Source organism: Lissotriton helveticus, chromosome 7 (assembly GCF_964261635.1).
Source record: "Lissotriton helveticus chromosome 7, aLisHel1.1, whole genome shotgun sequence".
Lineage (NCBI taxonomy): Eukaryota > Metazoa > Chordata > Amphibia > Caudata > Salamandridae > Lissotriton > Lissotriton helveticus.
In genome coordinates, this window is record NC_136068.1 from 292,955,066 (window position 1) to 292,980,834 (window position 25,769).

Here is a 25,769-nt window from a genome sequence, read left to right on the forward strand (position 1 = left end):
CTAGCAAAGGCACATCGGGCTACCAGTCCCTAATATTTTGCCAAGTTTCGTGCAAATCCATTCAGCCGTTCAATTATTATTTTTATTTTTTTTTTTTGCCCCGCGGGGCCCTTTTAAAACCTCCACATCAAACCTAGGGGGTCAGCGAGGATCTACTATGCCCCCTTATAGTTATTTCCCCCTTTGTTTTGACCTCCTCTTGTCTCTCGATCCTACCGAGAGACAAGATGGCGGCCGCTCCGGACTGTTTGGAATGTTGACAGACGCCGGAGAACCAATCAGCTTCGCTTCACAAAGCTCCGTTGCGCGAAAAGTCCGCGAACCAGAGCGCTAACCGGTCCGCTGTTACAGATATATATCTTTTTTTAAACGTTAATTTCTCAAAATCCACTGGAGCACATATATTGAGACCTACAAAAGGCACATCGGGCTACCAGTCCCTACAATTTTGCCAAGTTTCGTGCAAATCCATTCAGCCGTTCGGGCTAAAAGTGAGGCCAACCGCCCTATGGAAAACTCAATGTTAAAAACACGTTTTGGGACCCCCCTTTTTTCTCGGCCCCCACTGGACGAACCCCCCCCAAATTTTCAAGGGCTGCTCAGAAACAAAATGTGCCATTTTCCTGAAAATTTCAGCCAATTCCGTCCACAAACGCCAAAGTTATTAGACATAGAATTTTCAAAAAACCCATAGAGAAAAAATCCTAACTATATATACCTACTGGCGACCGCCAGTAGGTAATATATATATATATATATATATATATATATATATATATATATATATATATATATATCGCTGTACAATGTGATCCAAAAGCCACACGAGAGCGCTCCGCAGTGTGTGCTCCGCCCAGGGGTCGGATTCTGACCCAAGGAAATTTTTGTGTACAAAGGAGGCGGCACAACCAGGATACTTCTCAAGCCTTTTTTATTAGACTTCACCCCACCACCAACGCGTTTCAGCCACAACTGGCCTTGCTCACGGTCGGTTAGTCCCTCAACAGTGTTGCTTTTTGTACTATCCCATATCAGCCATTTATGAAGCATTATGGGAATTGTAGTTACAATTGTGTGAATTTTAAAATAAATTGCAAAAGAAAGACATTGTGTGCTTTACAATTACTGCACTTTTGTGACTGCCAAAATGAACTATCAGTCACAAAAGTGCAGTAATTGTAAAGCATGATATGAGACTCAGCCTCCTGCGGATCAGATGAAGAGGAAGCCTGGGCAGCCCTAATTTCTGGGGGAACTGCCACTTTCAGAACTGCCTCACTCTCTTCCTCCATCTGTGCCCAAGTCAGCTGGGCATCTGAAAAAGTGACAAAATGTAGAACCTTCTTCTTCTTGTGATCCCTATCTCCTCGCACACCCAAGTATCATACAGGAAGGGGGAGCGGCACTCACCGTCAGTGAGAGGTATGAATCCATAGCTTCCAACCATCCAGTCTCACTGCCATCCTTGTCGTGATGAGGACCAAATATGGTCCTTTCTATCTGGGTTCCAATCTGTCTCGCCTCTGGAAATTCTTAACAAGCATGTAGTCACCGGGCTGTATGGTGTGCCCGGGCCTCTCTGGTGCTGGAGGCAAAGCTTTGTGAATCTGTTAATGAATAGAACATAAACGTTTAGTAAGATCATATAAATAATCGACAAGCAGGGGGTAATCATTTTCTGAAAACCTTTTTGGTATAGCAACGCCCCACACATTTGCGGGACGGCCAAAAAGTATGTCATACAGCAAGAATCCAGTTCTAGAATGGGCTGTCATTCTGGTGGACAATACAGCAAGGGTTAATGCATCTGGCCATTGCAACCCAGTACTTTCCTTAATGTTTGCCAACTTTAGCTTGAGAGTACCATTGTACTTCTCAACTAAACCTACAGACTGAGGATGATTTGCTGCATGAAATATTTGCTAGATGTGCAAACCATCACACACCAATTGGATCACTTTTGCATTGAAGTGACTTCCATTGTCACACCAAATCAAACGGGGCAAACCGTACCGCAGGAGAAACTCCTTAATTAGAGATTTTGCCGTCACCATGGCTGTGTTTTCTTTCATTGGGTAGGCCTCAATCCACTTACTAAATACCCAAACAACCACTAGCACATATTTCAAATTATTAACTTCTTTTATCTGTATGTAATTCACCTGGAGAACCTCGAAAGGGAGGGAAGGTGGCGCCAAATTACCAGAAGGTGCATGGGTACCTTTCCCAGCATTGTACTTCAAACAAATAATACACTGTTTTACTAAATGGACAGCAACCTTTGGGATATTGTCATTTTTGACACACTGGATCCAGTAACTTACAAATTCCCCTCGCACTAATATGAATGGACCGTGTGCCATCGTAACTACTGGAAATACATATGCATTGGGTAACACATATCTCTGTTTCTCGGACTTGTCAATCCAGCACCCTTTATCATCTAAACGCTCTGTGCTCTCCTGCCACACTGCCAACTCCTCAACTGTTGCCTCGCTCTGTATTTCTCTAACACTTTCCAACGTATTTTCAAACATAGTAACATCTGGTATCCATCCACCCGGTCCTGCCACATACATTTTCGTCATTTTGACCTGGCCGCTCTTTTGCTATCTGATCTGCAAAGGCATTTCCCCTCGCCACAGCATCAGTATTTGTTTTATGGGCACTACACTTCACTATTGCCAATCATTCTGGAAGGCTGAAGGTTGTCAAAAGCCTCTCTATCAACGGACGATTTAGAATTTTAGTGCCATGTGAAGTCAAGAATCCTCTCTCTGCCTAGAGGTGCCCAAAATATGGGCCACCCCGAAGGCATACTGACTGTCAGTGTAAATACTGACAGTTAGTCCTTCACTCAATTCTCATGCTCGCAGAAGAGCTTTCAGCTTAGCAGCTTGCACTGATTGGTAAGGACCACTTAATGTCTCAACTACAGTGCTCAACGTGGTAATGGCATATGCTGCTGTAGTGGTGCCATATTACAATTTGAAACAAGATCCATCAACATATAGTTCCCCTAGCAGGACAGATAAGGAAACATCAGTCAAGTCTACTCGTCCTATAGTCTCTTCTTCCCTTCGAAACAGACAATCATAAGAATCTGTGTCCTCATTTTCTCGAGGGAGTGGTAGTAACGTGGCAGTGTTCAGAATGGCACTTATTTTGATAGTAATATGAGGTGCAAATAGAGTCAATTCGTAGCCGGTGAGACGAGCACTGGTAAGGTGCTGTGTCTTTGTCTTGTTCAAAAGTACATCCACAGCATGGGGTACCATTACTATGAGATCATGATTTAGAATGAGCCCTGCTGTTTGTCGATTAAAGAACCGCCGCAGCCGCAGTGGCTCTCAAACAACTCGAGAGGGCTCTGGCCACAGGGTCAAGCGTTGCAGAAAAATAAGCACACAGCCTCTGCTTACCTCCAATGGCTTGTGTTAACATAGAGTTTGCACATCCAGTCGCTTCATGTACGTACAACACAAAGGGTTTCTTATAATCAGGCGTGCCAATCACAGGTGCAGAACTAAGGGCAACTTTTATTTGTTCAAAAGCATGCTGACATTCATGCGTCCAGGGCAAGGGTTCATGCACATCTATAGTTGTTAGGTGAAGCAAGGGCTGTATTAATAAAGAATAAGCGGGTATCCAGTGTCGACAATACGAGGTGATGCCTATGAAAGCACGCACATCCCTCTGTGTCACAGGGACAGGCATCTTAACTATGGCATCAACTCGTTCAGGTGTAAGGCTCCGACCCTCCTTCGACAGCAGGTGACCTGAATAGGTGACCTGCTGTTGACAATACTGGAATTTAGAACGGGGCACTTTATCTCCATTGTTTGCCAAATGCTTCATTAATTTAACAGTAGCCTCCGCACAACCCTCTTCGGTATCGGAGGCAATCAGAATGTCATCCACATACTGCAATAATACATTGCCTGCAGGGAGAGAGAGAGAGTCTAATTAACTTTTTAAAGCCTGGAAATAAATACTGGGACTTTCAGTATACCCCTGAGGAGCTCTACAGAATTGGAAGCTCCTACCAGCTAGAGCAAATCCAAAAAGATATCTACTAGCTGGATGAATAGGAATACTAAAGAAAGCATTTTTCAAATGAATCATAGAAAATAATTTGGCTGTGGAAGGAATCATTGTCAAAAGGACAGTAATATCTGGGATCACCGGTAACTGGGGAACTACTATTTTATCAATTTCCCGCAGGTCAATTCACAAAACGATTGACATCAGGATGTGCAACAGGGGAATCCAAAGGTGCCTTCTTAAGAATAGGAAGAATGGGGCTATTGCATACATTCACAACTGTCTCCTGAACCACCCCTGATTTGTTGATTTGATCAAGTCCTGTTTAATTTGTATCGAAGCCTGTTCCCCAGCTTGTGATATTTTGTACTGGGGAATACGAGGGAGTACAGCATTGTCCTTAACCTTTATAGAAACTGGCGGTATCTGCAACAACCCCACATCTGTGTTCTCTGTGGCCCATAATGATGACAGCACATCCTTATTCAACAGGAAGTGGTGCATCCTTCGCCAAATACTGTTTTGCACTAAACACATTTGGTCCAAGGGTTGTGTAAACAGCATCTGAGGAGCAATAAATGGCAGCATGTAGCTTTCTCAACAAATCCAATCCCAATAGATTTTCCCTACAATTCGCCGTCAACAAAAATGGGAGTCTACATTATAAGGACCAACAGCTTGCAAGAGGATTCGAAATGGGGCTCACAACCGATACACCTGAAAAACCTACCGAAACATTATTACGGCCAGATAGGGCTGCCCCAGGGACCAGCGAAAGAGAAACAGAGCTATTCATTGCACCTGTATCCACCAAAATATTTTGTGCCGAACCATGCAAATCTGCTGTGACATAAGGTCCACGCTGATATACAGGACTTTGGACTGGTCCCTTTCCCTGTCACTGGCTAGCCTAGCCATAGGACATCCCTGAAGCTTCATTCATATCATAATCATCATGATAGTACTGCCTTCCCCGGGGGCCATCAAAATAGTTGTGATCAGAATGACCTCCCGAAGATGCACCTACTTGAACCTCATCCCGATCAAACTCACCACAGCCCCTTCCACTCGAACCTCGCCCTCAAGGTACTGCAACTTTCTGCAACAAATGCAGACACTCACTTCACCAATGTCCCTTCTTTTTGCAATACACACACTGATTAGGCCCTAAGGGTGCACCACCTCTACCGGCACCCCGCTATCTCTGACCTGGACCTGTCCTCATCCTATTCTGAACCCTCTTGCAACCTGTTGCAGTAACACCCTTGTTTTCAAAACCTTACTCTTCTTTTCCACTTAGTCCTTTTCCTCATTTTCTCAATGCTCGTAGTACTGAGCCATACTCAATATCACCAAAGGAGAGGAAGTAGTCCAATTGCTCTCTGAAGCTTGCAACCAAGCAACAATCTCTGGAAGCAAGTTCAAGACAAACCGGCTAAAAAACAAACAAACACCACCTTCATATGACAAATCCTGCCCACTGAAATCCAAGAACACCCCTTAAAATAGAGTACAAAAATCAAACACAGTCTCCTCTTTCTTTTGACGGCATGCCGTTAACTTATTCGAACCCACTCACCTAGGTGGAATAAGAGAATGCATGTAACTGAAGATAATACTTGACAAAGCCAAAATCTCAGCACTAGGCTTTTCACCGGACCTTCGCTACTTGTCCCATGCCTTAATCTCATCCCATGTGCCATCTAATTCCTCTCAGTGATCCTGCGTATGCACCTGTCTCCATATATCCATTGGCCCTAACAGCCCGAAAAGCATCTCAATGTCTCCTAGGATCATAACTGATGAGGAGGTGGCCTATGTTAACTCTTTATAATATGCTGTAGGGATTTTCTTAGGATACGAAAACTGACTCTTAAGAGTTAGCAAGTCGCTTCTCTTCCATGGGATATAGACTCACTGTTCGTGAAAATGAGCCGCTACCCATGGTTGAATCACATCTGCTCCCTGGTTACGCTGCTCTGGAATCTCAGGAAGAAAAATAGGACGCATCTCCCTCATCGGAAATAGGAACACACTAGTTGGAGTATGTGATGCAATCTTTCTTGATAACCGAGTAGCATCCTAACATTACCAAGAACTTCTGTAGGGGCCATACCAGCTGAATATACACGATCTTGAATGTCATAAATAACTTGAGGATCTGTGCCTCCAATACACTGTTCCCACAAACTAATCAATGTAGCCGACATATGCTGAAGGGCATGCTGTTGTACAAACGGGTCAAAAATGTTCATCACATCCATATATCCTCCACACTATAAATCGGATTCCGAACCTATTGTGCTGACTGATTTGCATATTCTTCTCCTCTTCACCCACATCAGACCGAATCAATGCCCGCTCTATTCGCTCCCATGCCACCACCCAATCGCCTCCATCTGACCCTTGTATCGGTGTCCCAACACTACAAAACACCACGGATGAAATACCTGGGGAAGACACAAAAGGTACAGATGCAGGTGACAGTGTCAGCAATGACTTTGTGGTGGGTGTAAGAGAAGGAGGAGAAACATGAGTGGAAACACCAGACACTGCGGGGTGCCAACAGTCACCACACTCGCAGGTTGCGAAACCGGAGGGGAGACAGACAGAGCTGGAGCCAAAGCAGTTGAATCTACAGAAAGACCAGATTAAGACGGCGGGAGGACTGAGACGATAGAACAGCAGGATATATTGTCTGCTGGGCATAGGGAGGTGGGGGATGAGTTTCCAGCGGATCCTTCTCAAAAGGATCCCCACCCTCTCAAACAACATAGGACCTATTACATTGCAATCGAAACCTCCTATCTGCACACTAAATACCCTTTTTGGTTTGCTCTTTATCATAAGCTACAGCTTTCTGAACCACTGTTTGCATTGCCTTCTTCCTGGACTCTTTCTTGCCTCTGCTTAGCTTCTTCTGCCATACCTGCAAAGAATCAAACATTGACTGCCTACTTATTCTAGTAAATAATTTGTCATGTAAATAATTCAATTTTTGTTCATCAAAGGTACCATCCAGTGGCCACTGAAGCTTAGTATTGTCCCTTGTATACGTGTGCCACAATGTACGAAACATAATAGGGCCAATTCTATGCTTCACATACAGCTCAAAACTCGGGGTGCCTTCTGGAGACGCAGGCTGCTCTTCCTCCAGCCGATGCTCAACAGAGCACCACACTGTACTTCAACAAAGCATCCTAGCATCAGACACATTTACTTATTAACTCAATCAACGCACACACACAATAAAACACACAAACAAAAGAGCTCTCCTAGACAGTCCTTAGCCTGCACTAAAACAAGATAGGCTCTAGCCCCAGGCCTTTTCAAGAATAAGCCAAATTCAACATGACCTGGCAGAACATTAATAAAAATGCTCCTTATCACAAGGGACCAGAGACCCACCAAGCTAATCAAGGCTGCGCTGCACTTACGAAGAATTCAATATGAACTCACCCGGTGCACTCAAGTCAAACAAGATTATTCTCCACTGCCAACTCTTTGGACCAAACAGTCATATCCAAGGGTTTCGCCTTTTCAGGACCCCAGCCGAGATGACCACTAGACGAGGAGCTGCCCTATCAGACAGGCGAGGTAGCCACAAGAACCAGGTTCTATCATATGGCGATCCCCGATCCGCACATCAGATCGGAAGCAAACCCCGACCCCACAGTCCGATTACGGGCGGGATGGGCCATTTTGTGGATTGCCTTTTCGGTCGCCAACTGAAGGAAGTGACCCAACTAGGGCCACCTGGGTCACTCTCAACCTCCTCTAGCCATCCAAGAATGAAGAGTTGATGACGCAGTAGAGAATACAAGCAAACTAGTTTATTTACAAAGTACACTGCAGTGCAGTCTAGTCTGGCTAGCCTCCTATGATGGCTGATGAGGGACTGACTCTAACAAGCATAAAGTTACATTATGTATGTGAGAAGCCCACAAAGACCCGCCCACTATGGAAAAATACTGGTAGCTGTCGTAATACAATGGGGGTACAGAACATAAGTTTTGATTCCGCAGCCTGGAACAAGCTACCTAGTGCCCAAGGTCGTCTGGCTTACCCTCCCCAGTAGACAAGGGAGAAAAGGCCTCTATGTAGGCATGCATTAATGAGCAAGATTCAGCATTTGAGAAACAAAACTTATCAAGGACCATTTATCCTAACTGATCAAGTAACAGTTTCGATTATGATACAAAATGGCGTCTTTGAGAACTAAAATGGTGGCAGAGATGCTAACCTATCTCACACAACTGTTAATTGCATATGCATCTATCAAGAATAGACTATAAGATAGCTAAATAAATGCTAACATAATCGCACAAAATACGAGCAATATGTCGGTAATATATATCAGTTCTAACAAAAGTTCTCCTTGAGGCTAGGCAGCAGGCTGTAGCCAAAGAAGGCACCAGGAGGTCGGATAGCCATTGGGCGCGGACCCATTGAAGCCATTGGTTTTGGTGGTGAAAAGTGGCAAGTAGGAAAATATGAATTTCACATTCAGGGATATCCTCTCATAAGACGGATACTTTTGTCGCTTTTGCCTGGTCAAGATCCCTACATTGCTCTTAGACACTTCAGCTCAGAATGCTTCAGTGGGGCAAGGCTGCATGCTGTACCAGATCAGGGCTCCACAAAACATGATTATTTTTCCATAAGGTCCTTCTTAACCAGCTTTGCTGCTGCAGAGAAACTCCAAGTGGGATAAATCTGAATCTTCAGCCCAGCGGCAACACATCTTAAATGGATCAGCTTGGCAGGTTTGTCCTGGTCCTTTGGAGGTCTTGAAACTGAAAAAGTTTCTAAAGTTTTCGGAGGTGGTGACAAAAGGCCTGCCAGACACAGTCATGTTCTCCAAGACCTCGGAAACAGAACTTGTGGTTCAGTACCCCAGCAGAGTCCATGGCAGGTCCAGTTGGTAATTTCAGCTGGGCAGCTGTAGGGAAAGACCTATTGTAGCTTGGTGTTTCCCTGTAGCTTGACCAGGAGGTCAGCCTTATGTCCTGGTATCAAGAGGTCCAGTCCTTCAGGGCTCCTCTCAGGTCTCAGATAGCAGGTTTAGTCCTCTTCTGTTCTTCATCGGGTCTAGTACTGTTCTGTGGCAGTTGCAAGGGATGCCAGATTTTTGCCTGGCACTAGCATCTGGGTGGGGGTGGCTCCAGGCTGCCTCTATAATGAATGGGGTAAAGCTCCAGGGGTATCTCTACTCACAGTTACAGGACTTGCTGTCTGCCAAACTACAAACAATCCCAAAGTGCTCCTCATTCCTAAAATCAAAAATGATGAAATGATTCTCCCCTTCTGCAGAGCCAGTGCCCACAGCTAGAGCTATGGCCAGGATAATGGGTAACCCCTCCTCTGCTATCACTACATACCAGTTCTGTGGACAGTTCACCCGCAACTGGGTTTGGTGCCTGTGTCACTGGGAGGACAAAGGAGGGGGCTTGCCCAGGTCTCATCTGACATCTTCCTTTGACAGGGGAGGCCTCTTTGAGGTAAAATAAGTTGATGGGCACAGCCCAAATGGTCATCCTGCCAGAGGAACAAAAACACCACCCCATGTCAAGGCCTTTGTCTCAGCTATAGGACCAGTTTGACATCTCATTCAGGACCATTCGCCAGTTGGATGACAGTTGGAAGGCTCATGTAGATTAGCTTCAGGAGATTCAGGCAGCAAAACTCTCCAAAAGTTACTTTTACTTTGACTTCACCATTGAGTTGAGTTTTATAAGCAATAAAAAAAGTTTTTCAATCATATTTCTAGTGGTTTCCTACTCCTAACCAATACAAAAACACTAAGCAAAGCCTGAAACATAAGATCTTCCACCTTAGGAAACAAACCCTTTTCACCAACCGCTACTTTTACCACTACAAGGGCACCTTACTCAGAAAACTCATTTTCTCAACTAACCGACGTGCCAAATGGAGGACTATTGTCTCTTCCTCACTCAACACCTCCATAACCAAGAATATCCCCCATGGCCATAAACTTACAATCACACCCTACATGAGATTCCATGGCAACGCCATAATCACCATCTACACCAACAGCACCACACTCATTCAATCTTCTGATCAAAACCTGTAACTATTCAGCAGTCTGTCCTCCTGCCTAAAACACAAAGTTGACGCTTCCGCTCACCTTTCTATCTTCTCACCTACCCCCTCAGACTACCCCCTTGAAGAATCCCCTCTCCTCTACTATTCTACCAGTACACCATCCCCCCCACTTCTACCCCTTCCCCAAGGTGTTCACCCGCCGGTTCATGGACACCGCTGTTGACCATTGCACCCCCCCAACTCAACTGGTGTCAACTCCGTCTCCCCATCACCTACACCAGTCTGATAGCACCACTATCAATTCCTACTCCCTCCTCCTCTACACCAGTCTGACATGATCTCTCCCCACTCCCTCAAAGCCACACGTATGCACACTCCAATCAATACATTGCACCCATCCTCCACAACCTTTCATCCAACCATTACCAAAGCTCCAATGGTGGCCCCCACTGATGGCAACCCCCCTATTTACTCAGAGTCTCCCCTATACCTCAGCGCTTCCCTCATCCTGGTACCTTCAACAGCCTGTCTTATGGCTCAATGCTCCACACTATAATTGTCAAACTGCATCTGATCCGAGCAGACATTCTCAAACTATTTTGTATCACGTCGAACACAAGTGGCCCCCCCATTCAACTCACACCCTATAAAACAACACCCCCACTTTCCCAGCCACTACTTGGACTGTATCCCAGCCTACACTAGGAGCTCTCAGCCTTCCTGGAAGACCGTACCCATCCCTTGATCATTCCTCCCAACCCAATAGGCTAGTCAGACAGCTATCAAATGATGATATACTCAACCTTCTAGGTTCCTACAATCCCTCCCCTACAGATCTCTCTGCCACCAAAATCAAGACTATCACCTCTCACCCTGCCAAGTCATCCTGCCCCAAGACTAGGTCTATAAACAAATCGAACCTCACCCGTGTGCCCATCTCCCACAGGTCCTCCAATATGATTACCTCTAACACAACCCTGAAATGTACATTATTAATCTGCCCCTCAGCTGTGAAACATGCGGCTGACATATCTTATCCTTGACCAGGACCTTGACATCCTCCTGCTCACGGAATCCTGGTTAACCGATATCTCCGATCCCTTCTTGGACATTTTGGTCCGCCCTAGGTATGTCATAATCAGACTAGAGAAACCCTGGCTGCCCAGGGGGTGGCCTTGCGTGTATTCACAGAGCCTCACTCTCTGGGAAACAATCTCACCCTTCTTCTCTGCCCATCAGTGAGTACCTTAAGATCGACATCTATACCTCCAGCAACTCAAAATGCTCCCTTTACTCAGCCACTCAGTGGTAATCGCTCTTTCATTGAACAGATAATGGATGTTCTCTCCTCCAGCATTGACGATCATTGCATTCAGATCTTCCCTTGCGACCTTAACCTCCATTAGAACAGTATCACTGACCCACTTGTGAACTGTTGTAAATCCTTCCTCCAGAACCTCAACCTCATCCAAGCCTGCAAAAAACTGACAGATAAGAAGGGAGCAATCCTTGACCTAATCATTGCTAACAGGACCACCTTGCATGTTGACTCTATTCTTCATTGCAATTGGACTGACCACCACTGCGTCACTTTCTCTCTAAATATATAAATCGTCACCTCCAAGAGCTGACCAAAGAAAGCCAGACATTGGACCTCCGACACCCACAACATTAAGTCACTTTATCTTCTACTAGTTCTGAATCCTTGCTCCCGCCTCCTACCATGACTGATGCCCAAGACCTCACTAATCACTATTTCAATTCAATGTCAAATATCATGGCCACCATAGCGCCTAAGGAACTGAAAAGAATCCTTGTCAAACGTTCCAACCCCTGGTTCAACAGCGATCTTAATGAAAAACGGTCACTCCTCAGACTTGCCGAAAGAGCATAGAGACACAACCCCTCCATAGCCAACCTCAGACTCCTACGTCTAAGACGCAGCACCTACAACTGGCACATTAGGAATGCCAAATCAATGTTCTTTCAAAACCAACTAGAGACCGCTACTAATAGACCCAAAAATTTGTTTGAAATTATAAGAAACCAATCTACCTTCAAAACCAATCCTGCTCCCCAAAAAAAAGCACTCCCTAACTCTGAATCCTTTGCCTCCTTTTTCACGGAGAAAACGTTGTTAATCACTAACGAACTCCAGACCGCTCTCAGTCTTTTTGCGCCCCAACCCCTCCTAATCCCCTACAGACGGATCATGAAACTCGCCCGTATAATCGCCTCATCTCTCCCAAAAATGATGCCACCTGGTCCAGCTTCATAACCCTCAATGAGATTGGCACCCTAAATATTTTGACCTCCTTGAAATACTCTAACCACTTCATTGGTCCCCTCCTATACAAGCTCCTAAATGAATCCATTTACCTCCTACTCCCACTGCGGACAAAGATAATCAATGCCTCTCGATCGCAAGGCTCCCTTCCCGACTGCCTCAAAATCGGTCATGTTACACCTAGCCTAAAAAATATAACTCTGGCCATACTGACCCCAACAACTATTGCCCCATCTCCAACATCCCTACTCTGGCCAAACTGCTAGAGAAATGTACGCACTTACAGCTCCACAATCACACTGAACAATTTCAGCTTCTAGACCATTACCAATCTGGCTTTCGTTTGGGTTACAGGACCGAAATTGCTATGGCCCACATTGTCGATGATGCCCTGCGCTCACTTGACATGAATGATTCCTGCCTCTTGATCCTCCTAGATCGGCAGCAAGCCTTTGACACCCTCAACCATGCTACCCTGTTCTGCCTCCAAGAGCACAGGGTAGGCCTCTCTGGCACTGTGCTAAAATGGTTCAACTCCTTTCTTCACAACAGGTTGAAGCGCTTCCTAATTAATCACACTCTATCAGAGCTAGCCTCACTTTCGCTAGGCGTTCCCCAAGGTTAGATCATCTCCTCAACATTATTCAATCTCTACATGGAGCACCTAACCAATATTCTCAAATGCTCCCACGTCTCCTACTAAATGTATGTTGACAACACCCAACTCTACATGAGAATAAACTCCCCCGAAGACATCCACACCATCAATAACACCTTAATACTAACTTAACAATGGCTCACTCACAATAAACTCACAAACTCAATGCCCTTAAAACTGAATTCTTACTGATAGCACTGCCAACTACCACCTCTTATGCCAAAGAATGGCTCCCACTTCTCTCCACCCTGAATAGCACCTCACACATTGTTGACTCCATAAAATCCCTTGGTATTAACCGTTATTCAAAAACATATTAAAGCCATCACTAGAGGAGATGACCATCAGCTGCATATCCTTAGGAAACTAAAACCTTTCCTCCCTGTGGCCGACCTCACAGCTGCGACTCATGCGCTTGCACTTTCGAAACTAGAATTTGGTTGCGCTACTCTACTTGGTCTCCCAAAACCTTCACTTGATCCCCTTCAGGCTACACTTAATGCAGTAGCCAGGCTCATCATGGGTTCCAAAAAAAGCGATCACATAACCCCTGACCTTCGACCCCCCAATAGGCTACCAATCGAGGCCAGGATGCATTTCAAAATTGCTAGCACGACCCACAAAGCGCTGCACCGTAATATCCCTTCCTATCTGTTCCAGAAACTGACTCCTTTGGGCAGAAATAGATCCTCCAGCAGTTCGACAACCTTACATCTCAAGCCACAAAAATTCAAGAAAAAGAAAACCTACAACTGATCCTTCTCTGGAATGGCCCCAAACATGTGGAACTCTCCCCCTAATGAGATCACATGTAACCCATCCACATCCACTTCAGGAAAAAAGAAGAAAATGCTCTCTCCAACAAATGTCTCTCTCACTAAGGACTTGACTATGCCCCCCGCTCACTGTTTAGACCCCGCACTCCATCTGTCCACCTGCCTACTGCCTCTCTATAATTTGCCTGGAGCAATGTTACAATGCACTCCTCACGTAAATCTATACATAACTACCTCAGGGGGAAAACTGTGTTTTGACTCTCTCCATCCTTACATCTCCACTTCTCAACTACCTCAGAACTTTTCTGTACTCTATCATACATATACTTCTATGATTTTACAGTCGCTGTGTACTTTCACTCACACTTTATGTAACTGTGATTCTGCTGCTTCTTGCTTACATACCCCACTGTATTTCGTCTATTCCTTTTTTACCGTTAGCAATTATTTTTATTTGCTCTCACTGGACTTCAAGTTTCTGCTCTTGTGCTTACTCTGTAAAGGGCTAGTTTCATGATCTTAAATGCTATACAGCCATGCTTGTTCACTACCTTGGGGAAATACTGTGCACCTACTCTCTCTACCCTTGCAACACCCTACTACATCTACCTCAGAACTTTATGTCCCCACATCCCTCTGTCTATCGGATTCTTCTTTTATATAATGTTGATATATATTTATATTTACGCTTTATGTAAATCAGGCACTTTCTCCTATTTTGCCTATATAGCGAATTGTATACCCTTTGCCCTTTTTACTGTATATATAATTTTAGGTCTTGCCTACGCAGCGCGCATGCGCTGCATAGGATGGCCTTTAACCGTCGCTCTGCTTATTATTTTTAAGCACACACTCGTGCTTGTGGCAGCATCCACCTTGCGGGAGCGAGCAACGGCGCACATGCTAATTGGCAACATATGTCTCTCACGTCGCTGCTGCTCACTCTCACAAGGCGCATGGCAGCACAAGCACGAGTGCTTGCCCCTCACGCTTGTTTTCATGAACTTTCACGCGTGCACTTGTTCCCTTTTTTATTCATTCTCCTAACTCTTATCCCTTCTTCACAATTGTCTTTCACGCTTTATACTTTTCTGCCTTCACTGCTTGTGTAACTACTGCCCTCTTCTTCAGTCTATTTATTGCCTTTACTCACTCTTCCTGTAATATTTTTACAAAGCCTGGGCGAAATTTGCTATATGTTGGTGAAATTCCAGAAATTTTCGACTTTTGCGTTACGTGAAAGGTCACTTTCTACTATTTTTTGTAACTTTTTTTGAGCGAGTGGTCAACTTGTTTTAAAAAAATAAAAAATCTCCTGAGATACCAGCAGGGGACTGATTCGCACTGAAAGTATGTTGCTGAGAGAGGTGTTTTCTTAAGTGCGAGGTGTGCATTTTTCAAAAATAAAGCCAAAGAAGGTACCAGAAAACAGCATTTTACTCTAAACTGTCATGGAATTTCACAAACCTTCATGAATAAAAGCTGCGATTTTTCAGACCCCTGCTTCCACCCATTGTGCTTTCTTTGTTCACATTCTGGTCCTTTCTTTCGTCCCTGCATCTTTTACCCACACTCTCTTGAGGCTTTTTCTGTTATTCCCGTTGTTTCAGTGCTCCTCTTGCCCGATTTCTACTCCTCGATCCCCCCATCTAACCATCTTTCATGCCTCTTGCCCTTTTCTGTCCCGTCTGCCTATCTCACCCCAGCCACTGTTCTTTCTCCCTCTCCCCATAACTAATTTTCTTTCCCTTTAGCCAAACTCTCCCCTCCCCATCCCACCCTCACCCCTCTCTATCAGTCACCACAGGCCTCGGATCAGCAATTCAAATTGGTGGAAAGGTTTGCCTCCCCGATAGCCTTTGCAATGGCTCTTAACATTATTAGAGCAGATGCCACACGCCCCCCGAAACAAATAATAATACAAACAAGTATTGATCTGACTACGACCTTCCTTTTCCGCTTCCAGTATATTTTGCTCCTTCCATCCGTCCATCCCCCGTTGCTGGAGCAGGGGCTCCGATTCAATTGGTGCAGCAGGTGCAGAGACACAGCGAACCACTGAACCTTGACAAATTTTGAATGTTACTGCCACATCAGCAAAGGGAGGCTTGCATGTACCAGGGCTAATGGCATCCTTCTACACCACTGCTTCGGAGAGAGCGATTTTACTCTTGGAGTCTCTTCCAACTCTTTCTCCTTGATATCATTGTCTTTCTCGGCGGTCTCTCCATCTCTGGATTGCATGTTCTCTTTTTAACCCTTTCTAACAGTATTCACTGTTATTCTGAGCGAGGCTGGTGTTATTACTCGACTAAGTGGTCTCACAGCTAGACTGCCGACTTCGGAGCTGGAAAACTAAGGTTCGACCTCAGTGCAAATCGCTTAATGTCCCGTGCCAACCACAACAAGCATTAGCATAGCAAATAGGTCTTGCCTTTGGGACCTTATAAGTGTTTAGCCATGCAACACTTGATGTGGTTGCACCAGGGACATTGTGCTGCATAACTAAACACTTATAAGGTCCCAAAGGCGAGACCTATTGGCTATGCCAATGCTTGTTATCAATTCTTGATGTACCTCATGTTATTGTTGTTTTGCTTACTCTGTCAAGAACTCTGATACCTTTGGGTCTAGTTTGTGCTATATAAAAATCACAAATAAATCAATAAATAAATATTGCTTCAGGTGTTTTTCTATAGGACAGCAGCCATCCTACAGTAAAAATTGTTTTGAGGGCTAGTCACTGTAAGCATTAAATTGCTACATATCTAACTTTTCAATACCATACACCGTGCCTTGGGGGCTACTTAGAAGCAGTGCTTAATTTGAGCCGGTGGTTTCCGGTGCTCGGCACCGGCACTTATGACAGCTGCCGCATGGTGGAGCTGTTTGTGTAATTTTAACATGAGCAGAACAACAGTTGTTTATTAGTTCAATATATATTAAAAACAACCAATACCTGCCACCCAATCCATTCTTACAGCTTTGGGGGCATTGAACAGTCTGAATTGTAACACTTGTAGCAGTGTAATGGCTGGTAGTTCTGTAGGTACAGTATTTAGCAGTGCTGGCACTGGCAACTGGTGGTGCAAGTTGCAGTGGCTTCCTGACCAGGGCCCTGACACTTATTGTTTTACAAATTAAGCACTGCTTAGGAGTGACCGAATAATGTTTTAAAGGAAGGTTTAGACCTGTCAACAGGGTTTATTTTGGTAGGTCAAATTGCACTTTTTAGACTGCTCCAGTCAGACTACAGTGACAGGCCTAAATCTATGTTTGCATTGTAGTGGCATAGTAGGTGCTGCAGCCCACTAGTGGCATTTAAATTCTCGGGCACTGGGTGCATTTTGGACCATTCACTAGGAACTTATAGGTAATTTTAATATGTCAATTAGTATTAATGTTAAAAGTGGGCACACAGGCACTTTACTGCTGTCTAGCAGGGGTAAAGGGTGCAGAGTTCCATAGCCAGTAAAAACAGATGGGCAAAACTCTGGGGGTACACAATGCAAAAGATGGTCATTTCCAACTGGAACCTTTGCTGAACAGGGTGCAGTCGAAGAGTTAAGCTGCACCTTCAAAGCTGAGTGCTCTAAAGAGGAGTCAAAAGATGCAGTTTGCATTGCAAGCAGTGACCTTCAAAGATAAACACAACGGATATTCCTGAGTCAAACACTTCTGATAAAGAACAAGAGTGTTATGCTTCTGTAAGAAAGACTCTGATTGTGCATGTCTTTTGTCACAAAAAAGATGTAAATCCAGCAAGTTATCATGAAAGCAAAGTAAAACAAATGAATGCACAAGGCATGATGAATACTACTGTGTTTATATGACATGCTAAGGCTTTACTAAAGAATGCACTGCCTAAACCCAAAAGCCATAAATAAAAACTATAAAATATTGTTTTGACCTCAAACTAAATCAAAGAACACACAATGGCTGCCGATTGCAACAAACAAGTCTTGTAGCTTCTTCATTCTAACAAAATAAATACTTGATGCTCCATCAGCAAAACCTAATGGGAACACAAACGGAAAAATTGTAGCCATTCATAAAATATCATGGATATGATGACTGGCCCGTTCAAGCTACAATAAACCATGAAAAATAAATGAAAGACAATGACAAAAAGAAGAGTGTGTAACCTAAACCCCAATCTCTGTACTTTTCCGAACATGTGGCCTTCCAAAAAGTTAAAACTGTGTGCATACAGACCTAACAACCATGGAAGCAGCCCATGGTGCTGTACAGTAACCAGTGCACAATCCAATACAAAGCAGAGTATTAAGGCATATGATTAAGTTATGAGAGATAACATGTATTAATGATGTAACAGCTAAACTTTCTAATCATTAATACAATGATGCTGCATTTAAAAGGGCACATTGTCTGATCCAAATGAAGGCTTGCTTCACTTTGCAAACTGACATTATCGTAAAGTTTAGTTTTGTGTAGTTTGTTCTAAAACAATTTCCTGATTTATTTTGTATTTCTTTGCAGCTCCTTGACAAAGGTAGAACTTTTTGTACGTGTTCATATTTCAAGTTTCCTTGAAATAGACATGGGGGGACAACAATGTGGAAAATTTCGGAACAAAGGTGCGATCATCGTTAACGTTGATGTTCAAATGTGAGTACCGTTTTGCTTCTCTTTAACCAATCAAAGTGTACATGCAATGTGTGTTTAGCGTTTGGTGTCAGTTTCTTTTGGTGAAAACCATAGACCAAAAATGCTTCAAAATGTGACGCTGTCTGCCCGATATTTACTTCTCAGCTCGCAGGGCAGTAAGGAACAGTGCAAAATAAAGTTACCGGTTTGTGACCTGATAATATGTTTGCATTGCAACAAATGTGCAAATCGGTTAAAGTGCAAAATATGCCATGCAGTACGATTCGCGAAGCACTGTCCCATTTATAATAAGGAGCCAGGATTCTGTTTTTGAATCTATTTTAGACATGAGTGTCAATTCAGAATAAAATACAGAATCTCACATAAAATAACTATTCAATGTCAACAATAAAAACACTAATGCATAGTTTTTAAACTGAATTTGAAAGCCATTGTTTTGTGCTTAATCTAATAGACAATTAAAACTAATCAAGAAATACTGAAGATTGGCACCTAAGCCATGAGCCACAATACAAATCAGAGACATTTATAATAAATCAGACTTTCAACCCAGTGATCCACTTGTGATCAAAATTATTCTAGTTAATAGGCAACATTCTATTAAAACATCCCAATCATTTATGTACTCCTCACCTCTCATGGAACACCTACAAACTGATGAGAAGACCTCAATAAGGGGCACCCTCGCTAACAGACACCCTGGATCCAGAGCAACATTCTGCGATGCCATCCCCAACCTCATCACCCTCCTAGCAAGCGACTCACACCACTAACTCCGAACTTCCACATCGATGACCCCAACAACGCTTACTCTATCGCCCTCCTGGAGAATCTGAACAATATCGGCCTCACCCAACTGGTCACCGAACCCACGCACAAAGCCGGACACACACTCGACCCCATCTTCACCTTCAGCAACAGAATCAAATTTAGCCACACCACAAAACTCAGCTGGCCTGAACACACCATCGTACACTTCACCATCACCGAGGCTCAGCACACCATCATCAGGAAGCAAATCTCCTCCCATCGTAGCTGGAGCAAGGTCCTCAAACTCAGTGTTCACCGACCCTCACCACGTCCCAACCTGAGGCCTCAACAGACCTCGACCAGGCCATCCAGAACTTCACTCCTGGATCACCAACTGCACCAACAGAGTTGTCCCGCTGAAACCCACAAAAAACAACACTATCCCCAAACATGTCAGCTGGTACATTCCAGAAATCAGAACCCCCGAGCGCAACTACCACCAACTGAAGAAAGGATGGCGCGCCACCTAGAACCCTGTAGACAGAGCCCCTCACAAAACAGCCCTCAGCAACCATCACCGGCACATCAAATAATCCAAGAAAGCAGCCATCACCACCCACATTGACTCTGCTGCCAACCAAACAAAGAAACTCTTCAAAATAGTCAAAGAATTCTTCAACCTGATAGCCATTGAGAACCCATTCCACACCTCCCAAGAACTCAGCAACACCCTCTCAGGCTACTTCCACAACAAGATCACCAACATCTTCAACACTCAAACCATCATCATCAACCCCAAAGAGCTCGACCAACCAGCAAACACCAGCCAAATCATCACTAACCCTGGGCGTAGTTCGAGAAGTAGCACTAGGCGAAGCTATGCAAAGTGCACTTCGCACTATTTGAGCTACGCGTAGCACTATGCGAACTGCGTAGTAGCCTGTTCGCACTGTGCAAGATGCCGTTTTCAATGATTACACAGTGCGGACAATCATCCAGCATTGTGCAATCATTGAAAACGGGATCTTGCACAGTGCGAGCTGTAGTTTTCTGCTGCTCAAGTAGATTTTTACTCGAGCTGCAGTTTCCTCAATGCGGACTGGTAGTTTCTCATCGCGAGCGGTCGCGAGCATACGCGACCACTCGCAATGAGAAACATGACCTCCCCGCGCTGAGAATCTCACCTGGAGGTTTATTTTCCACGCTTGTGATCGGCAACTTGAAGTTGCTGATGGCGAACGAGGAAAAAGTCTCGGCGGGATGTCATTTTGTTTGCTCACGGTCGCTAACTTGACGTTGAGGACCGTGAGCAAGCAAAAAATGACCACTGCACTACGCTACGCGATGCATGTTTGCACTGTGCTACGCATAGTTTGAAATAGCGGAAACTTCCCAAACCACACTAGCGTAGCGTAGTGCTTTGCCCAGGGTTAATCATTACCACCTGGTAACCACTCACACCCTGACCACTTCAGCCATCATGTCTTCCATCTACTCCAGGGCGCACACTGGACCCTGCCCCCACCACCTCAACAACCTTGCAACTAACCCAATCACCAGCATCCTCAACACCCCCATCTCCACAGCATCCTTCCCGCACTGATGGAAATACGCAGATGTCAGACCCATCCTAAAGAAAGCATCCACTGACTTCAACAGTCTCAAAGATTATCATCCAATCTCCTGGCTTCCGTCCCTGGCAAAAATTCTAAAGAAAGCCATCAACCAGCAGCTCTCCAGATTCCTGGAACAAAACAAGCTACTGGACACCTCTCAATCAGGATTTCATGCTAACCACAGCACTGAGACCCTGCTGATTGCTGCCGCAGACTACATCAGAACACTCCTCGACCATGGAGAAACTGTGGCCCCGTTTCTCCTTGACTTCTCCTGGCGTTCAACACAGTCTCCCACAAGACCCTCATCAACAGACTCCACAACATAGGCATACTCCAAGTCTCCCTCAAGGAGATCACATACTTCCTCACAGGGCATCCGACTGCCTCCTTTCACCTCCACACCCAAAGACATCATATGCGGCGTACCACAAGGACCATTCCTAAGCCTCACCCTGTTCAACATCTACATGACCCCCTCGCAGATGTCATCATATCCCATGGACTCAACATAATCTCCTATGCAGATGACACTCAACTGATCCTCTTGCTGACGGAGGACCCCACCAACGCCAAAACCAACTTCTGCAATGCCATGACCAACGTAGCCAAATGGATGAGAGACAACTGCCCCCAACACAACTCTGACAAAACTGAAGTACCAATCTTCGGGAAGAACAAATCTGCATGGGACCACAGCTGGTGGCTTGCGGAACTCAGACCCACACCGACCGACCATGCACGTAAGCACGCCATCATCCTCGACAGCCAACTGACCAAGAAATTACAAGTTAACGCAGTCGCCTCCTTCTACTTCCACACACTTTGCATGCTCCACAGAATCTTCAGATGGATCCCAACTGAAACCAGAAAGACCATCACTCAGACCCTTGTAACCAGCCACCTTAATTACAACAACACCCTCTATGGCGGTATCTTCATCAGCTCCTCGGAATACTCCAGACCATCCGAACGCCGCAGCCAGGCTCATGCTGGACCTCCCCAAATGAACCCACATCACCACCCACTTGAGAGACCTCCACTGGCTCCCCACCCAGAAAAGATGCCAGTTCAAGATCCTCATGCATGCCTGCAAAGCCCTCCACGACCTAGGACGACCTGCCTACCTCAACCATCAACTGACCTGCCAACAACCAGCCAGACACCTATGCTCCACTTCACTCACCTTTGCACACACACCCTGCATCTGCCACACCCTCAGCAGCTGCCACTCCTTACCCTACATCGCAGCCAAGACCTGGAACAGCCTCCCTCATCTAGACCCGTATGAACTACTCGCTGGCATACTTCAGAAAGAGACTCAAGAGCTGGATCTTTGACGGAGACATAGCACTAGCTTGTGATTTATACATGTTGATTGATTGATACCACTATATTTATAGAAATATGAATAATGAATTTGCATTGGTATCTATATTTTAGCGATACAGGAACAATTAACTGCATCTCAAACTATTTTGAAAACAATGGTTTGATAAGGTACTCCAGAAATCAATTACTCCTGTCTTTCCAAGGGCAGATTATTGTTCTTTCAGCTAGTGTGCATTGTAAAATAATGGAGGAGAGAGTGGACACAAGTGAAAGGAGAAAAATAGCATATGAAGCAACTGTAAAGTTATTAGCTATTTACAGTGCACCTACTGTCAGCAGAGCTAGTCTCTGCTTTCACTTGGAAAACTGAACTTCAGGGCATTTTGCTCCTCCACTTTCTCATGGACCCTCTTTCTGTTGGTTGGATCTTGCAAATGATAAACCTAGATCGCTGACTCTCCTCTTCAGATATGCTGAAGACACAAGGCCACTCTTTGTCAGAATTAAGGCTTTGATACATTCCTTCTGTTAGTTGATTGATTGCCCATTTTTTCCTGGAATATCGAAGGGTGTCAAAGGCCTCTGTAGAGTACATCGACACTGGTATCCTCATACTCTTCCTTTCCAAGGCAAAAGGCCTAGCCACGCCACTGTTCCTTGTGGAATCATAAGGATTGCTCCTGTGATCCCTCAGGATTGGTAGAGTACTTGCAGTAAGTGATAATATTTGTTGGCAACAGATCTTTGTGATGCTTCACTCACAGTGGACATGAAGCTTTCAACAGTTGTGGTCGCGTGAAGCTACAGCCACTGGTGAGGAAAGTTGCAAATTCCTGCCGCTAGAAGGAATGGCCATTCTCTGTTCTTACCATGTCAAGTCAAGTCAACATGTAGTGTACTAAGGTTATGCTCTATAAACAATACATTAGATAAGTAATACTAAAACATTATCATGATAAAGTTTATTATATAATTATACAATAACAAAAAGATCAAACAAATGTATGACTGTTTTTAGATCATTTTAAATGTTGCCAACCTTAACTTACAGTAAAAATTGAGCCAGCCTACAGAAAAAAACATATTTACAAAAATTGTTTCTGTACTCCCCTTTACTACACCATAACTAATAATTAATTGAGATAATAGTGCCTTGCATTGTTAAATAATGGAAAATTCAATAAAATGTGTAACAGGTGAGAAGGTATTTTATATGGGCAAAAACATCTGCCATTATTAGTTAGCCTCTATTTGTAGCACAAAGCCATGAATCAGTCCTTCTAGGTGGATGTGAATCCTAAACCAAAAATGACTGTTACCTAGTTTTCGATCTTCTATTGAGCCTAAACAACAAAACTAGCCTTCGCCCATACTGTCAAAGCTTATGGACTCAATATCAACATTCCTAGCAGAGGTTATATAAGTTTCATTGACACAATTAATACTTTTTAGCGTACCTGCCTTAATTTTCATGCACACGTCTGTTGAAAATAAAATGTTCAGTGCCGTTGGCTTGTCATCTGTATCGCACAATATATGGGGGCGCATTCTTAAAAAAAATCATGTCTGAATGGGATGTATGACGTTACAACGCAGGCTATTACAACGCCTGCCTTTACAACGCATTTTTTACATCGCAAACCTTTACAACGCATAGCGCTTAGAGGTGCTGGATAGTGGTAAGTATAATTTTCTATTCCAACTCCAGTCCCCGTGGACACTAGGGAAGGTGTTGGATAGAAAATTAAACTTATTCCCTATCCTAGAGCGCCCCCCAGCGCAATGCATTGTAATGGTTTGCGTTGTAATGACCGCGTTGTAATGGTAGTGCGTTGTAATAGTTTCGTTGTAAAGGTTGTTCACCGTCTGAATGATTCAATCAAAGACTTGTCAATCTGTAAGACAGAACAATCTCATGTTATTTGGTAAGTCTTCTGCAGCTTGTATTCACCCATAGTTTTTCAATTTCTTTGTTCAGTTTGGCTAAGTTATTCGCGCCCAAATAAACTGCAAAATAGTTTTTCATATGGGGGCAATGCAGGCAATTCCCAGTACATTGTAAAAGTCATTGTCATTTTAAGATACTTCAGGATAAGCTTTAATGTGGTTCACCGTCTTTGCAAAATTGCAAGGGAAACTACACTGATAAACTCTGTCCTCAGCACCTTGCAGCTCATAACAGGGAAATCTCCCAAGTCAGCAAGACTGGTCTTAGCTTCAAAGGATCCCTCAGTATTGCGAGACATATTCCTCCAACTCAGGGGAACCAGGCACTACTGACTCACCTTTACTTTCCCTCTGCGCGACATTTGATTTCCAAGCCCATATTAGACTTTCCTTACCACATTTCACTACTTGAAGGCTTCCTGGGACAGCCATGTGCCTTTCTATTGCGATGGAAACGATATGAAAATGCTGGCACCACCTTGGGCCCTGGAGGAATCTCATGAATGATTCACACACCTTGGGACTTGCTTGCTTCTCCTTTTAAGTTTTTCTGACCCCCGTCTTTTATCAGCATTTTGAGAGTCTACCTGTTGATTTTTTTTCTTACTACTTCCACCTTATTTTGACTGGAGTGACCACACTCACCATTATGTGGTCACCATATGGGTCAATTATGAAACCTTAGTGTTAACTACGTAGTCAGCAACCATAGCACACTCTCTCTGAACCTCTCATGTGAAGCCATGCCAGGATTGGAAAAGCTGCTTTTCCAGGGGGCAGATCAGCCTCAGACTGAGTGCAGAGGTATAATATTGCCCCATCAGCAAAGCCTTAATTTAAAGTCAGAGACACAAAGTAACCTTCTGAAAATTAAAATGGTTGTATATTGATAACAGGAACACTTACAACAGCCAGCTACATCTTTCTGTAGCCACACACTAAAAATGTGAGTTCCAAATAAATGTGAAGCAGAAAGAGGGCAAACTAGATGACTGTCCTCACTCAAATTACTTGCAATTAGATTACACTTACGAAGCAGCCTCATTTGCATCTCTGCCTGAACGCCCCTATATCTGAAAACGTGTGATTCGTGCGTTCTTCTTGTGACTTGTGCAACTAAGTTAGTATTACATGCTTGGCATCACATAGTAAATGAACATTTAGTAAATACATAACCTATAAATGTATACATAGATGTGTATCTGATGGTGCACGTTTCCCATGAACTACGGGTGTACGTTTGAATAATGTGAGCAAAATATATCGTCTGACAAGGACTGCTTTCTAAATGCTGTTTACAAAAATATCTCTCCATTGGATAGGGATTTTCTATTATATTATATCCGATTAGGCAATATATTTTAAACTATATTTAGGAAACAATATTTCTGTCAGACAAAAGTTTGGGTAGGATGTTCTGGCACCCTGCCATCAACCAACCAACCCTCGAGTATGAATTGGGGAATGTTTGCAGTGACTAAAGAGAATTCCTTTAATCCCTTAAATCAACCCATGTGTTGGTGATAGATGTATTCCCCTCACTTGAACAAAATAGTTGTGAGAAAGTTCCTACATCCCGACGTCAAATAATTTTGGGAAACTCTTCCTGCTATTGCTACCTTTGACAGGCATCCTGAGTTTAAGAGGGTGCAGTGAATACAGCA

General features: G+C 44.1%; 1 protein-coding gene across 1 annotated transcript in view; it reads left to right on the plus strand.

Moving 5' to 3' along the window:
• The window catches only part of LOC144766744 (uncharacterized), a 604,477-nt gene that overhangs the window by 193,100 nt on the left and 385,608 nt on the right, over positions 1-25,769 (plus strand). The window contains exon 5 of the mRNA XM_078650492.1: positions 18,332-18,460. Coding sequence (XP_078506618.1) covers positions 18,332-18,460 — 129 coding nt within the window. The remainder of the gene's footprint in view (positions 1-18,331; positions 18,461-25,769) is intronic.